At 52.9% G+C, this 16,695-nt stretch overlaps 2 protein-coding genes across 5 annotated transcripts; both read left to right on the top strand.

Moving 5' to 3' along the window:
- Positions 1–7,333: 7,333 nt before the first annotated feature.
- ATG101 (autophagy related 101) lies at positions 7,334–13,973 on the top strand. Of its 4 annotated transcripts, none has more exons than XM_063075799.1 (4): positions 7,334–7,585; positions 7,729–7,852; positions 10,863–11,178; positions 13,278–13,973. In XM_063075799.1, exons 3-4 carry the CDS (start codon positions 10,927–10,929, stop codon positions 13,680–13,682), a joined length of 657 nt encoding a protein of 218 aa, XP_062931869.1. In that variant the 5' UTR covers positions 7,334–7,585; positions 7,729–7,852; positions 10,863–10,926; the 3' UTR covers positions 13,683–13,973. The 4 variants fall into 4 exon arrangements, with proteins under 4 accessions (XP_062931869.1, XP_062931870.1, XP_062931868.1 ...); XM_063075800.1 differs by having other exon boundaries at positions 7,334–7,618; positions 10,926–11,178; XM_063075798.1 differs by having other exon boundaries at positions 7,334–7,618.
- Positions 13,974–15,995: 2,022 nt separating this feature from the next.
- On the top strand, positions 15,996–16,271 carry SMIM41 (small integral membrane protein 41). Its single transcript, XM_063074682.1, has one exon. It carries the CDS (start codon positions 15,996–15,998, stop codon positions 16,269–16,271), a length of 276 nt encoding a protein of 91 aa, XP_062930752.1.
- Positions 16,272–16,695: the final 424 nt, after the last annotated feature.

The following is a 16,695-nucleotide window of genomic DNA, read 5'->3' as shown; positions in this document are numbered from 1 at the left end:
CCCCTCTTCCTCAAGGAGCCTCGGTTTCCCCGTCTGTTCAGTGGGGAGGTGAGTCTGGTGGCAGTGCTCTGGTTAGGAGCAGCGCTTGCTGGGAAATCACCCGCCAGCTGTGGCTGAGCTGAGTCCCTCTCACTCTAGGTCCCTGCCTTTAGCACAGACAGATGTGGGGACAGGGCAGACCCATGGGGGAAGGCAAAAAGACTACTTAGATGCTTGGGAATGGGGTGGGGGCAAGGGACAGTCTTGGTTCTTCAAGATCTCTAAGCCCCATGGAAATGATAACAGCTACCACGTATTATGGTCCACCGCAGGCTAGAGCCTTTTCACAGGATGTCTGTTATCCCCGGCCCTTGTTACCACCCAGGGAGGAAGGCACGGTGACCCCACCTCACAGGTGGGCACCTATGAGTAGAGTAAAGAGCAAGGACTCTGGAGCCTCATTGCCTGGGCTGAAATCTTGGGTCCAGCTCTTACTAGCTGTGGAATTTTGGGCAAGTTACTTAACCTTTCTGGGCCTCAGTGTCTTCATCTATAAATGAAAATAATTGTACCTATTTTATAAAGATGCTGTAAGGATTACATGAGTGAATATATCTAAAGTGTTTCGAAAAGTGTTTGCACATAGCAAACACCAATAAATATTAGTTATTGTTTATACAAAAGAGGAGAATTCATTTCAGAGAAAGGAAAAGACTTTCCCAAGGTCACTTGGTTTATAAGTAGCTGCGCTGGGTGTGTCCGGCTACTTAAACACCAAGTCTCCCTGCCCAGGGCCTTGCGAATAAGAGCAGCTCCATTGATGGTGGTGCCTTTCCAGGACTCTGGCAATTGGGGTATAGGGTGGGGGGCTAATTCCTCCAGCCCCGCCCCGCCCCACCCCGCCCCACCCAAGGGCTGGAGCCTGGAGGCAGGCCCTTTCTTTCCACTAAGCAACTGGAAGAACTGGCCTCCGAGTCTTGCTAGGGGCCAGGAGGGCAAACAAGGGGGCATTGAGCCTGGTGGGGGCCTCACAATGGCCGCTCTGTCCTGGCTGGCCGGGGGCTGGGCCCGTTTCCGACGAGGACAATAGTCAAAAGGCAGTGACGCCGGCAGGGCCTGGAATCCCGGGCAGGATTTTCCAAGGCCTCAAAGCCTGCTGTTTGTCCTCACACGGAGACCCAGGAAGCCTGCCTCCCTGTCTCCCCCAACCCACCCACGCTGGGCCCTGTGCCCAGAGGCCCTTGCCCCCTCCCCAGACCTGAGGTGCCACTGTGACTCAGTAGGGGTGGCTCTGAGGTCTAGGGATTGAGGGGGAGCTCTACACCCCAGTGGTCTGTGCCTGATGGCCCTTTACTGGGGCCTGGGTTGGAGAAGCTGTTTCACTCCTGAGCTCTGGCCATTAGGCCTTGCTTATGGAGGGAGGTGGCAAGGGTCAGCCTCAGGAGGTGAGAAGCCTCTGAAGGTCATGGGCAGCCAGGCTATAGTTGCGTAGTACTGTCTGCATGGTCTACCCTGAGCATCCAGCATGCTTTGCCATGTGGCAGCTGGCTCAGTGGCCACAGAGGGCAGCTGGAGAGAGAGACTGTGAGAGGTAGGAGGCCGCTGTGTGGTAACCAGGTAGTCAGCAGCGATGTCCTTCACAGCCATGAAGCAGTTGTGTTAGGCAAGTCAGAGTCCTGGCCAAGGGCAGTGTCGGGTTCCCCTCATGTGAGAACTGGGCCTGGGAGTCCCAGAGTTTTAGCTTAGAAATCTGAATGAGCCCCCAGCCCCTCTCCTGCAAGTACCTGACTGCAGTAGAGATTCCAGGGCCGCTGGGCCACCTCAGAGGATGACACTGAAGGGGCAAGCCTCTGACCACCGGCTTCCGACCCAGGCTGGGCCTGGCCTTGCAGCCCCACTGCTTGGCGGGCAGCTGCCCTGTCCTCCCCAGGGCAGATGGTACTCAGCCCCAGGCTGTGGTCTCTCCCCAACCTCTGCCTCCACCCCTGCTTCAGTTGCAGGCTCTCAGGCTTCTGCCCTGGCTCTTCTTGGCCCCAGGGTGGGGGGCTGTTTTGTTGAAGCCTAGGCTGGCTGGTGGGACTTTGAACCTCCGGTATTCTAGGATGGGTACAGGAGAGAGTCATTGCAAGGCTGAGGAAAAGCCCTCTTCACTGCTCCATGTTCCCTTTTCCTACACAAGACAGAGACCTTCTGAGGGCAAGGGGCATGTTCCAGGGTCCCCACGGGACTCAGAGCCGGCCTGGGGGCCATGGGCCCTGGAGGCTGGGGCCTTGGCTTCTGCCTCCTGCCTGCCACCTGGGTCTGGCTCTGCTTGTTCTCCACACCACTCTGGCTCTACTCGCCTCCTGCTGGGCCCTGACCCTGCCACGAGGGGGTGGGGGGGTTGGGGGGGGCACTTGAGGTCTCCTCAAGGTCTGACCCAGGCACTGGCACTGTCCAGCCCCAACTCAGGTCCATAAATCAGGCCTGGCACTCACAGCTGCGGGGGCTGGGGGTGGCAGCTGGGTGGGGGAGGGGAGTGTCCTGGTACATGCTGCGTTAGCAGGGAGCTGTGCCGAGCTGCAAACCAGGCGGGCGGGTGCTGACTCTTGCTGCCCTCCTAGTCCAGGCACATCAGAAGGAAGGGGCACCCACCTGGGGAGCCCAGCCTTGGGGTGGCCCAGCAGGAAACCTGGACCCCATCCCAGGGTCCCAGGTAGCTGGGGTACCATGAGGATAGATACAGTGATGCCCCCTGCTTGGTAAGAAACCAGGAACAGAAAAACAGCCCAACAGAGGCAGACAGAGACTCCCTTACCAAGGGTGGGTGGATAAACATCCCTCCCATTTTGCAAGGACAGTCACACAGAATCTTCTCCTCGAAACAATGACAGATATACACATGCCTCCTAAAGGAATAGATACGCAGACCTTGCAGGAAGGAGAGGCAATCCTTCACCTCCAGAGACTCATGCACAGAAGAAATAAAGCCCCATCCCCACCCCAACTTGGCCAGACAAACACAGAACCTTTCCTGGACAAAAAGACACACAACCCTTCCCCAACATGGAAGGACAGATCCCAAGATTGTCAGGAGAAGAGACAGCAGACGTGCCACGCCCAGCCCGGTCCAGGTCTCCAGGCTGCTTGAAGAGGTTGGCAGGTTGGGGATGGGAGGCACCTCTTTCTCACGCTCTCTGCCACTGTCCCATCCGCCCAGCCATTTCCTCTACTACAGAGGGCGGGGGCTGGGAGTGATATCCCAGAAGTGGTGGGAGGTGGAGGAGAGGACAGCTGGCCCCCTTGCCCCACGGCCTGGCCAGGCTGGAGGGTCAGCAGGCAGGGTGCTGGCTATCCAGCCAGGCTGGCCGCCTCCAGGAGCCCCCAGCCTGACGTCAGCCGTGCTCATTGTTGTTGCTGGGGCTTGAGTCACTCCCTGTGACGCCACTGGGGTCAGCTCTGGAGCGGCTGGGGAGGCTGCAGGGCCAGCTTCAGGGCTCTGCTCTCCCCTGGGTACACAGCAGGATGAGGTGGGGCCATCCGAGGCCACACTCCTCAGCAAAGCCAGCTGCCTACTCCCAAGGTCTTGGGTTGGCCTTCAAGGTCCCTCCACAGGCCTCTGCTGCAGGCATGGCTCACAGCCTCAGTCGGCTGCCCGTCTGCCTGGCTGGCTGTAGCTTGGGGCTCTGGCTGAGAAGTCTGCTCTCTCTGTCCTCGCTTCTCTCACCTGAGAACCCTCAGTATCCACCCTCGGTCCTCATTGAGACCTCTTCCCCCAGCTTTTTTCTTTCCCCTTTCCAGGAAGCTTCCCAGAATAATTCCTCATAAACCTACTTTTTCCTGGAATCACAACCTCCTTTCCTGCCCATCTCCTCAGGTTGGTGTCCTGTGCTCTCTGCTGCCATCTCAGTTTTCCTCTGGTGCCCAGTTACTTCCCAACCTGCTGAAAGCAGGGCTTGGGACTCCTCTTCACTCTGAACATGTCACTTTCTGTTCCAGGCTGCCAGCATCTCTGTGGGATGACCGCAGTAGCCTCCATCTGTGACTTCACTGGCCCCCAGAACCTGCCACCATTTCTTTCATACCACTTGCTTGGTTTTCTTGCCCAGGGGTACCTCCTGGTCCATCTCCTCTAGAAGACTTTAAGCTCCCAGAAGGCTAGAATTGTGACTTGTCCCCCTTGGTGTTACAGGGTATTAAATGGGCCTGGCACGTGGACAGTTACATATGTGTGGCATGAATGAATGAATGAATGAATGAATGAACAACTACATCTTGATCATCAGGGCTGGGGGCACAGGATGGAGAATTCATCCCATACAGTCTTGGTTTTTTGGCCACAGACCCACCACCCTCCCTGACAGGACTACTGAGATGGCGGGGGGTGCCCAGGTCTGAGTTGCAATGAGAACTGCCCTGTGAGAATTCAGGGAGGTATGAGGAGGCAAGGACTGGCCAGCATGTGAGGTAAGAGAGGTGAGAGGACTCAGTCTCACCCTCAGTCAGGACAGACTCCATGGAGAGGATGAGTTTGGAGTAGGGAAAGAGTGGATAAAAAGACTAGAGGAAAGAGGAGTTGTGTGGCCTTGGCCTTAGCCAGAGTTCTCCAGAAAAACAGAACCAATAGCATGAGTGTGCGCATACGCGCACACACGGTGCAGTGAGGCAGGTAGATTATAAGGAATTGGCTCACAGGATTATGTAGGCTGACAAGTCCTGAGATCTGAAGCCAGCAAGCTGGAGACCCGGAAAAGCCGATGGTGTAGTTCCAGTCTGAATACCAGCAGGCTCGAGACCCAGGAAGAGTGGATGTTTCAGCTGGAGTCTGCAGTTAGGAAATAACTGATGTCTCAGCTCTCAGGCTGTCAGTCAGGAGGAATTCCCCTTACTCAAGGGAGGGTCGGCCTTTTTGTTCTATCAGGCCTTCAGCTGACTGGATGGAGCCCCCCACACCCCCACTGGGGAGGGCAATCTGTTTCACTCAGTCTGCCAATTAAAATGTTAATCTCATCAGAAACATCGTCACAGATACACCCAGAATAATGTTTGACCAGATGTCTGGGCATCCTGTGTCCTAGTCAAGTTGATACATAACATTAACCATTATAGCAAACCACTACATATCACTGAGCCTCAGTTTCATTGTCTGTAAACTGGGTGGGTGAGGGTGGCATGGGGGTGGGGGTGGGAATTGTTTCTACCTTGAAAGGTAGCTTGAAAAGTCAGTGCAATAATGCCCGTTGCTGGCATGGTGCCTAGTGAGGCTCAATGATTGGAAATAGTGATGAGGATGATGGTGTCAAGATGGTGGCAGCAAAGGGCCCTGAGATGGAGTGTGGTAGGGGCTAGAGAGAGGTCAGTCACTCCCCTCATTCACTGGCAGGCTCTAGGAGTTAGGCTGATTCCAACTTCCCTGGGGTCCCCTCCTTCAGCTCCTCACAGACCCTTCCCTCTCAATATTTTCTCCTTTTTTTTTTGATCGTCTCCTGGTCTCGTACAGGCTCCAGAAGAGGTTGCTGGTCTATAGCGCAGACAGCTTTCTCTTTCTCTGAGCCCTGGAGGTACTCCCAGGATGCTCAGGGACAGGCACCCACACCTGGGACAGAGGCAAGGGCTCAACAAGGGTGGAAATGGGGAGGAAGGAAAAGGGATAGGGAACAAATGAGGGGGAGAAGGCCAGCCAGAGGAGGGGTTGTGCAGCTGTGTTTTGAAGAACTGGGTGGGAAGCCTAAAGGGTGGGGTAGGTGACAGTGATGTGCTGGAGCCAGCTGGTACTGGCACTCAAGAACTAATGATCAAGATGTAATCATTCATTCATTTCAGACTCTACATTCAGTAATGTCCTGTAGCTTGAAATTGGCTATGGTAGAAAATTGGCAAATTCTATAAATCAAGACATTTCCCTACCAGAGAGCAAGTGTTAAACATTTACCAGCCCACAGCTGGTGGGTGGGGTGTATTAGAGATGGTAGTGCATGGGGATGGTCCAGCTGGAGAAGCCAGAAAGAGAGCTTCTGTAATAGCGAAGAGCCCTGGATTTGAACCCCAGGCTCTGCCACTTACTGAGTGACCTTGGGCAAGTTACTTAACCTCTCCCAGGGTCAATTTCTTATCTACCTCGTAGGATTGACTGGTATCAGATTTAAATTTACACACACACACACACACACACACACACACACACACACACACACACGGGGTCTTCAAAAAGATAAAAAGATAATGGAAGGATTCATATTATCTTTAAATTCAATTTTTCCACAAACTTTTTGAAGTACCCTCATATATACATATATATGTGCATACGGAAGTTAGAATCATGCCCTTTCCATTCCACTCAATAGATGTTATCCATTATTGTTTTAGGAGATAAAGTGTGTGTTAGGAAAATGAGCATCTTAATCTACTTAATCTAAGTAAACAACTCAGGAGTGCCTCCTGTTGGAGGTGGGGCGTGCTAGGCTCTGCGGGCATTAACAGAGCTACTGACAAACCTGTGTTTGCCCTGGGTTTACAACTACATAGGTTGGAACCAAACACGCTCCCAGCAAGTTACACAACACTAAAAATGCACTCACATCCATATAACACTTTACAGGTCACAAAAGGTTTTCATATGAGTTATCTCCTGAGATCCTCATAACAGCTCCCTGCTTATGGAGGAGGAAATCAGAAAGGATGAGTGATTTCAAGCAATGGCAGAATTACAGAACTTACAAGAACTGTCACCAGGTCGGTCACGGTAGAGAACCAAGAAGTGCTGCTTGCAGGAAGATAACACTCAGAAAGATTAAGCCCCTTTCTCCAGCGTCTTTGTGTGGGTTGAGAGTCAGGGATCCCGTCTATTATGTACATTCGACAAGCTCAAGTTTTGCCATTCACTCGGTGTCGCGCAGCCCACTGGCGCGGGCTCACCTCCAGGACCCCTCTCCAAATGGTATGCTCCTCATCTTTCGGGGATTGGTGCTGCTTCCAGGCCTTTCAGCCCGGAGTCTCCGTCCCGGGGGCGGGCTCGCCGCCGATGACTCCTCTCCGCCTAAGGAGGCAGCGCAGATCCCGTCCGGCCGCTCCTTCCCTCCCGTCTCTATGGCGGAAGTGAGTTGTCCCAGGCGAAACACAACAACATTCTCGGTGGTGGGAGTGAATGGACTCGTCCAAATGAGGGGGATGCAGCTCACAATCAAATTTTAAGATCCTAGAGATACTTAAGGAAGTAGTAATACCCTAATTATAGAACAATATAAGATATATCTGTGCTCTCGTGTGAAAGTGCAGATGATCTGGGCAGCTGCACTCATGCCCAAGCTCAGCCGAGCTGGGCGCGCCCCTCCTGCAGAGGCCGTAGGGAAAGGTAGGCCCTTCCCTGCACGCTAGGCCGGCGGTATGCTCTTCCGGCCCGCTGCCGGCGCCGCCCTCTGCCGTGGTGGTCTTGTGCGCGCCGTGAGGGCAACCCCGTGGTCGGCGGGTCCTGGACGGGGATTCGGGGAGGTAGGGGGCCGCTCTAAACGTCGGTCCCCTTCTCCTGTGCAAGCGCGGGCGCTCCCCAGGCCGGCGGGAGTGAGGGCGCGCCTCGAACTCCGGAGGCCGGCTGGGCTCGGCGCGGGGCGCCGCCCGAGACATCCGAGGAGTGAGCTCTTCCCTCGTTCCCTGGACTGTGGAGGTTCGCGGGTAGTGGCGGTGGGAGAAACGGGACCCGGGCTGGAAGTCCTTGCTGCGTCCAGCCCGGGTGTCTCGATGCGGAGCCGAATAGCTCTCTGCTTTTGCTTTTAGTCCGTCTCTTGCGGCTCAGCGCCCGCGCGGAGGTTGGAGCGAAGCTGCGGAGGTCGTATCTGGACGTGAGAAGGAGGTGGAGATCCGAGCTTCAGTAACCCGCGCTTTAGCCTGTACTTGTAAGGTGGGAATGGGGGTGCCCTGGGCTCTAGCCTGACACTGAGAGTCTGTCAGCCTCTGTCCCTTGAGACTTGAGGGACGAGACTTCCCAGGCCTTGCTCTGGAACTCCCTGCTCTGGGGAACTCACCGTAGGAATGTGGGGGGACAGCAAGCTCTTCACAGATTAAATATGGCGCTATGGCAAGGAGGCTGGGGTTGGGCAGCCCCAGGCTGACTTCCTGGAGCAGTGGATACTAGAAGAGCACCAAAAATAAGGGAAGAGCCGGGCCTTGGGCCAAAAGTGAGGATATTATACGGCCTGTATGAGAGGTTGTGGGGGACAAAGAAGAGGGAAGTGTGGAAGAAAGGGGGCTAGACCAGAGGTGAGAGTCTGTCGATGGGAAACTGCTCGATGGAGTTAAACTAGACGGCAGAAATGAGCGCGAGAGTCCTCATCCTTTATCCAAGAGTGTAGGAGAAACTAATACAGCAACGCCTGGAAGGACCTGGAATTACTGAGTCAGAATGAATTCAGCAGTTACTTTGTACTAAGTATTAGGAACTGAGTTTATAGTGATGAATAGTGATATAGTCCTTGCCTTCAAGGAACTGTCTGCCTAGTGGGAGAGACAAGAATAAAACCTGATAGTACCTGATAGTACAGGTAGACCCAAGCCTTTTGCCAGCTGAGAGGCAGAGTCAGCTTGCTCTCTGAGCAGTCCACAGGCTGCTGCCTTGTGTCCAAGTGCTGAGCAGCACTGTTTAAGACGGGCAGAGACAAACAAGTAACACACACTGGAGAGCTGCTAGGACCCTGGGGAGGTAAGATGTGATGTCCAACAGGCATATTTATGGGGAGCGAGGACCTATAACCTATAGAGGGGGTAATGGGGTGATGGAAGAGCTGCCTCTGAGTATCTGAAAAGCTCACTGTGGAAAAGAAGTGAGACTTTCTGTGTGGCTTTGGCTATCAAAACTAAAACCAGTGATTTGGAACACTAAGATAGATTTTGTCAGTAGAAAGAATAGCTAAATAGAACTGTTTAATGATGGAATGATCTGTTGTGAGAGGTAGTGAGTTCCCTGTCAGGGGAGTTTGCAAGCTGAACACTCTCAGCTAAGAAATGTGACTGTTCCCTTTCCCTCTGGGCTTATATTTGGTTACTTACTAAGGCTGGGTTCTCAAGTCTGTTCTCTCCTTCCCACTCCCTCCACCACTGCTTTGGGAGGAACACTTGCCTCATCTCATGGCAATAACAATATAGTAATGAGTTATAGCAGCTAATACTTAGTGAATGTTTACTACTTGCCAGGTTCTGTTTTAAGTGTTTTATAGGTGCTAACTCATTCAGTCCTCCAGACATCCCTTTCAAGGTAGCTATTACTATCTCCTTTATATGTATATGGGGAAACTGAGGCACATAGGTGCTAAATACTTTGCCCAAGATCACACAGGGAGCAAGTGGCAGAGCTGGGATTCCAATCCAGACTGTCTGGCTTTCAAGTCATTGTTTTTTTTTTTTGTTTGTTTTTTGTTTTTTCCAGTCAACTTTTGTGAATTTGTTATTATTATTATTATTTTTAAGATGTTCAGTAAGGGGATCTTAACCCTTGACTTGGTGTTGTCAGCACCACGCTCACCCATTTTGCTAACTGGCCATCCCTATATGGGATCCAAACCTTTGGCCTTAGTGTTAATCAGTACCGCACTCTCCCGAGTGAGCCACGGGCCAGCCTCTGTGAATTTGTTTTTATTGGGGTATAGGATATAGGTTGGGAAATGTCACCATGGGGTATGCCCTCCCTCCAGGCAATGTCCATTCTAAGCTTCCTGGGATGGTTTTTGGAGCTTTTTCTTTTTCTTGGAGCTGCTCTTGCTGCCAGCAGCCTCTTCAAGGTCATTGTTCTTAACCACTATTGTACTGTGTTTTACATGTGTTACCTTAATTAATCCTTGATACAATCCCAATTTACAGATAAGAAAAACTGAGTTTCAGAGAAGTTGAGTGATTTGCTTGGAGTCATAGAGCGAGATGGAGGAGAGCTGGGATTCAAACCCCGGAGTGTTAGACATGAAAACTCTGTACTCTTCCCTTTACTCCCCCACACCTGATTGCTCTGCCTTGTAACTGCCACTACTGTAGTGGCCTCTAACTGGCCTTCCTGCCCAGCCTTTTTGCCTTAAATCTGCAAGTTTTTTCCCTGGAGTCTGGTTGGCCCTGGAAACACATGAGATTTGATGTGTATGTGCGTGTGTCAGTCAGGTTTTAAAGCCCAGCCTTCATAGTTTTCATTGACTTCTCAAAGCAGTTGTGACCCCCAAATAGTTAAGAGACATTCATTGCCCTTCAGCCAGTGTTAACTGTCTGATGCACAGACTTGATCTTGGCACAGTGATGCAGTGACTCTTCACTGTCCTCAGGACAGAGTCCAGATGCCTTAATCTGGTCATCCAAGGTTCCAAGAAATCAGACTGCATTCTTTTTTTTTTTTTGTGACCGGTAAGGGGATCGCAACCCTTGGCTTGGTGTCGCCCGCACCGCGCTCAGCCTGTGAGCGCACCGGCCATCCCTATATAGGATTCGAACCCGTGGCGGGAGCGCCGCACTCTCCTGAGTGAGCCATGGGGTCGGCCCAGACTGCATTCTTTTTTTACTTCTCACTCCCACCTTGTACTCTCGCCATTGTGGTAATGTTTCCTGCCTGTCTCCCTTTCATCCCTCAGCTTCCTAAGTGCAGAGCTATGCTAGTCTTTGAAAGGCCAGTGCCTGACAGGTGCTGTCCAGGGAGCATTTGTTGTATACTGCACTGAGTGCCATGAATGGAATCCAAGCCTTGCCTGGTTGTTTGCACTGGTATCTTTGAAGTTCTCCCCTTTTTGGTTTGAGTTTATGATTCTCTGATGCTATGTGCTGCCAAAACTCAGAGAAGGGCCAGTGGAGGCAGGGACTGAGCTGAGCCTAGAAGGAAGTGAACAGGTATCATGCAGATCATTCAGGAGGTGTCAGCATTCTGTCCTGGGCTCCTCTTACAGGGTGGTGTGAAGCTCCACGTTTTTATATTTACTCCCCACCCTGGTGTGGGCCACTGGCTGCAGGATGAACTGTCGCTCGGAGGTGCTGGAAGTGTCGGTGGAGGGGCGACAGGTGGAGGAGGCCATGCTGGCCGTGCTGCACACGGTGCTCCTGCACCGCAGCACAGGCAAATTCCACTACAAGAAGGAGGGCACCTACTCCATCGGCACCGTGGGCACCCAGGATGTTGACTGTGACTTCATCGATTTCACCTACGTGCGCGTCTCCTCTGAGGAGCTGGACCGTGCCTTGCGCAAGGTTGTCGGGGAATTCAAGGTAGGGGTGTGGCACAGCGGATGGCAGGTGGACCTTGAATACCCCTCCACCCCAGCTTGCTGTTGGACCAGCTTACCCTCCCTGCGTGTGTGAATTGGGTTTTTTCAGGTTCTAAGGAACAAGCTATGTGTCTGTGTGGCAGTGGGGGCTGGGGAAGGCAGGGAGCTCTCACAGCAGTGGTGGTCAGGTCCCCTTGAGAGATCATTGCTCTTGTGGTCTTGACCTTTCCTCTGGCTCCACAGCTCTCCTCCTCTCTGCTTCTGCTTTCACTTTCCCTTTTATCAGTTTGCTTTCCCATACGAAACGCCCTCAGAGGGCGGATTGTGGGCTCGGGCAGCTGCCATCCAAGGTGGAGTGTCCCTTTGGACAGGGTGGCATGTGTTTGTGTATTCCTGTGCGGGCATGGAGAAAGGGATGGAAGGGATACACCAGACTGCTCATGTTGGTCACCTCAGGAGGTTAGAGTGGTGGTATAGTTTTTAATTTGGTCTTCATTCAGAGTCATAGTGTTTCACTATTATAATGCGTGGGTATTTTTAAAGTTTAAAGTAACAAAGGGAATTTATTTCTTTTAAGGCGTCAGCTCTGGGGTCAGAACAGGAGGGCCGTGTGTCTGACTTCTGTTCCACAAATGTTTGCAGAGCTCCTCCACTGTACTGGGCATTATGTGCTCATTGCAGAGGGATGCGTAGTGTCAGGTAGGACCCTCTCCCAGGCCAGAGCATTCAGAAAGCCACCCCCCACCATCCCTCCAAGCCCAGAAAGGGCAAGTTCATAAGAGGTTTCCCAGTCACCCTTCAAGAGAGGCAGTGGTAGGCAGCCCTCTGTCTTCTAGATATCTATGAAAGACATGTAGAGCAGAATGGTTCCATGGACTCTGGATCCAGGCTCTGCCACCCAACAAGCATGTGATGTTGGGCAAGTGACTCTACTGTGCTGGGCTTCAGTTTCCCTGTAAGTGAAATGGGAATGATAATCGTAACTACCTCATAGGGTGTATGTACTGCAAGGATTAAAAGTCAGATGTGTCTAGTGTTTGGAACAGGGCCTGGCACAGTAAACGTCACAGAATTGTTAGCAATTATCGCTGTCATTCAAGGTCACATGACCATGGTTTGTCCATGATACTATTCCCTGATGGTTCCAGGTTTGAGGGAGGCACCCTTACCCTCTGGATTGCCACTAACTCAGATGGAAAGGTGCTTCAGGATCCTTGCTGTCCTAGCAGGAGGAGTATGGGGCCACCCACACCCATGGGGTGGGATAGGCCGAATTATTGGACTAGATGGCCCCATTTGCTTCTCAGAGAAGAGGGAGAAGCAGCCAGGACTGATCTGTCCTTCAACTTCCTTTCCCCCATTCTGTTCCTTGGTTTCCTTCTTTCTAAATAAGGTTCACTAGGCTTTACAGTCACCTCTTCCTTTTTAAAAAGAGACTATGAATTTGGGTTGTCATAAAATGAAGTAGAGGAGCTGTGTTTAATTGGTAGTGGAGGAGGCAAATAGGGGTTTACCTGGAAGAAGGAGATGTTGGTGAGAAAGGGATCTTGGAGAACATTTTGGAGGATGCGGCCAAAGGCGTGGGGTTGTGGAAGGAGAAGGCCCTTAACACAAAGGTGAAAAGTAAGCATGTTGAAATCAGGCAGTCTGGATTCAAACCCTGGTGCAGCCGTTCACAGGCATGTGACTTTGGCAAATTACCTTTCTTCTCAGCCTCATTTTGCCTCAGAGAAATGGAGGTAATGTACCTACCTCATGGGGTTGTAGAGAGGAGCCATTGAGATTGTGTGTGTAAAGTTCCTGGCACAGAGTAAGTGCCCACAGGCCAGGAGTTATTCCTTGTAGCATCCATTCTTATCAAAGCTGAAGGAGTTGCCCTTGGAGACAGATTCTGTTGGTTTGCTCTAACTGCTTAGTTTCAGTCTGGCAGTTGGTGACTTCGCACAAATTCTTTACCCTTTCTGGTTCTCTCCCTGCCATCCCTGAAGGACTAATTAGAGCTAGGAGAACGTAATACCCTGGTGCATAGGAAACGAGTCCTCAGGGGTGGAAACTCTTCAAAGGCCTTGGCTTGCTCACCTGTTACCTCTTCCTCCCCAGGATGCATTGCGTAACTCTGGTGGCGATGGGTTGGGGCAGATGTCCTTGGAGTTCTACCAGAAGAAGAAGTCTCGCTGGCCTTTCTCAGATGAGTGCATCCCATGGGAAGTGTGGACGGTTAAGGTGCACGTGGTAGCCCTGGCCACGGAGCAGGAGCGGCAGATCTGCCGGGAGAAGGTGGGCGAGAAACTCTGTGAGAAGATCATCAACATCGTGGAGGTGATGAACCGACATGAGTATCTGCCCAAGATGCCCACACAGTCAGAGGTGGACAATGTGTTTGACACGGGCTTGCGGGACGTGCAGCCCTACCTCTACAAGATCTCATTCCAGATCACTGATGCCCTGGGTACCTCTGTCACCACCACCATGCGCAGGCTTATCAAAGACACTCTTGCCCTCTAGGCCTTGCTGGAAACTTGGGAGCTCCTTGATGGCTCCCAGACCTTGACTTCTGGGGATTGTACTGTTATACAGTTGGGGATCTGGGACCTGCTCTGGGTCCTTGGCGAGTCTTTAGAAAGGGCAGCCCCTGGCTTCCTTGTTTTGTGGTTGCCAGTCTCTGATCATCCCCTTAACCCTTGCTGACAGTCAAGTCTTGCATACACTGTCTCCATACCCCTGCTGGGGTCCTTCTTCCTTCTCCATTGTACAGAAGAGCCACCACTAGGATGGTGAATAAAGTTGAGAATGTGAGTTTGGGCTGAGCCGTCTCTCCCTTGGCTGTGTTCTGCCCTGAAACGTTAACACTTTCTGGCATACCTGTGAGGACACAGGTGTGTGTGGAGAGCATTATTCCAAAATGGGAGAGTGGGTGGGTGGGATTAAAGATAGATTAAAACTGACAGATTTTGCACTGTTGGATATTCACACAGCAGATGTTAACCATCCAGGTGTGACCATGGCCAGCCCCATGAATGAGGGCATGGGGTAAGGGTCTGTTTTATGATGTGATTGAACTATTTCTCCTCCCTTCCCAAGGAAGCTGTGGCATCCCTAGCCTTTATGTTATCTGGTCTTGCTTCATAGTGGCCCCAAAGGATATCTTCTCTGTCTTCATGTAGCGCACACAGGTCCCCATGTGTACCAGAAAGGTCACTTGATATGGGGTGTCTCTGCAGAGAGATTGGCCAGCTTGAGACTGTGATATCTGGTGACACTTTTTCCAGGTTGGGCTTGTCCTTGCTGGTTGTTAGAACAAAGCTTTGGTAACTCATACTCACTTCCACACAAGCATACTCAGATCTTCCTCAGATCTTCACTGTGCTATGTTTTCATTGATTTGTTCCATATTTTATAGTGCTTTTTGGCTACCTCTGGGGCAGTTCTAACCAGATTAAATGAATTGTATGTAGGGAGGGGTACCAAGGGAGAAATGGGCGTGGGTGTGCGGGGTTGCCCATGGTCCTGGCGCAAGGTGAGTAGCCAAGATGGCCAGGAAGTGTTTGTACTTTTTTCCCCATTCCAAGCCCCTTTGGCCAAATGATATTTCATGACTGAGGTTTTGTTATGTTCTCCTCTTGATCTCTGAGACTTGGAGGACTCAGAAGGGTTTGTAGATGGGCAAGGCCCATTCTCAGCAAGTCCTTGATAACGTGACCCCACCTGGCCTGCTGCAGTCTGAGGAGACTTCCTCTTTTCCTCCCAGCCGGCCATCAGCTAATCTGATCTCTTCAGAGGGGTCGACTGGTACAGGTTTTGGCTAGCAGTGATTTTATTTTTAAATAGAGGACTCAAGGCTTGCCACAGGATTTTTCAGGAGACTTGGCAGGAGGGTTTGGCTTCCATCTTAGCCTTCCCAGACTTTCTACTTTTCTGTAGCCAGACTGCTCCATTCTCCCACTCTGGCTTGGCTGTGGGACACCCAGCTGGCAGTGGGCTGCCCTTGGTGAAGAGGATAGTAACATCTCCATCCTTTCTAGCATTGTGATTTCCCTGAGGAAAGGGACTGATTTAATCATGGTTAGGACAGGAGCCTGGTGGCTCAAATCTATGCTCTCCCATTGGTCTGTAAATATGATTCTCCTTGGCCTATGGGGCCTGAGAAAAGGATTAGGCCTTGAAATCCCAGTGCCTGCTCTACCCTCCACCTCTCCCTGCTGTGGAGTCTGAAGGAGGCACTGGCTTGCTTATCAGCCCAGGAGGCTCCCAAAGTGAATGATGGAAGAGGAAGGGTATGAATCACTCAGATCCTAAGGTTGCCATTTGCCTCCTTTCCTAGCAGCCACTTAAGGCCATCTAGCAGTGTAGTCCAGGGGCAAAAAGCCCAAGAATGGGTATCGCCCTTGTTTGTTCTGTGTCCTGCACAGAGGGGGGCATCCCAGCCAGCACTTGAGAGGGAGTCTGAGGATCTTTTCAGGGCTAACTAGGTGCTACTTCTTGGCCTTCTTTGCCAAGGGACAGTGAGAGTCTTGCGGACTGGGCGCCTGTGCTCGGCTGGCTGGATTCACATGGGTCGGGGTTTGCATGGGTGGATGTGTGGGCCTTGGGGACGAGAAGAATTTCACCGGGCCTGTCCAGAAGGGGCCGTAGTCCACACTTGGGGAACCATTTGTCCTAAGAAGGGTCTGAGCGCCCTGTGCAAGGGGTGGGGGCATAGGGCGCCTGGGGTCCGCCCCCTGGATCCATCCCCCGCGGCGCATCCGCCTTCCCGCCCTCCAGCCGCGGCTACTGCACATCTGGCCGTCCTGGGCGCATCTGGGTAGCCGGCGCCGGAGCATGAACGGCTCGCAGGCGGGCGCCGCGGCTTGGGCCGCCTGGCTGAGCTCCTGCTGCAACCAGTCAGGGGCGCCTGTGGAGCCCCTTGAGGGTCAGCGCGCGGTGCAGGCGGCGGTGCTGGGCGTGTTGTCGCTGCTGGTACTCTGCGGAGTCCTGTTCCTGGGCGGTGGCCTCCTCCTCCGCGCCCAGGGTCTGAGAGCGCTGCTGGCCCGCGAGTGGCACGCGTCCCGCGATGCCGAGCCCGGCGGCGCCAGCGGAGGCGACGACGACTCCTAGGTGCCTGGTTGCGCTTGGGGGTCGCGGCCTCCAGGTGACTTCGGACTCCCGCCGCCCAAGCGCGTCCGACGGCCGCTGCAGTCCCGGTGTCTTCCCCTGAGGCGGGTGCGCCGCGCACAGGTGAGGGCCGGGAGCGCAGCTGGGCTGGGGGTGCGGGGAGGACGGCGGTGGCCATCCTACTGAGGGCGCCTCTCTGGGCGCAGCCAAGGCGACTGGAGAACCAGCGACTCTGGTTCCCGGCTCTGTAAGTCCACAGGGGGTGCAGCTGCAGCCCCACGTCCCAGGTGTGCCTGGATCACAGGGAGGAGGCTGTCCCTCCCTCACTCCCCGATTGCCTCTCCTGTAGGAGTGGCCCCCTCCCATCTTAAGTGTTCCCACCTTACGTCCTTTTTCTAGGAACAGAAGGTCAGTGTGTAACTTTGGG

Source organism: Cynocephalus volans, chromosome 12 (assembly GCF_027409185.1).
Source record: "Cynocephalus volans isolate mCynVol1 chromosome 12, mCynVol1.pri, whole genome shotgun sequence".
In the NCBI taxonomy this organism is placed as follows: domain Eukaryota; kingdom Metazoa; phylum Chordata; class Mammalia; order Dermoptera; family Cynocephalidae; genus Cynocephalus; species Cynocephalus volans.
The sequence above is the reverse complement of the archived record's forward strand: the minus strand, read 5'-3'. Positions and strand labels throughout refer to the sequence as shown.

Coding starts and splice junctions, on each gene's coding strand:
- ATG101 (XM_063075799.1), top strand. CDS start 10,927: ATGAACTGTCGCTCGGAGGTGCTGGAAGTGTCGGTGGAGGGGCGACAG. Junction 11,179..13,277: donor AGGTTGTCGGGGAATTCAAG/GTAGGGGTGTGG, acceptor CTTCCTCCCCAG/GATGCATTGCGTAACTCTGG.
- SMIM41 (XM_063074682.1), top strand. CDS start 15,996: ATGAACGGCTCGCAGGCGGGCGCCGCGGCTTGGGCCGCCTGGCTGAGC.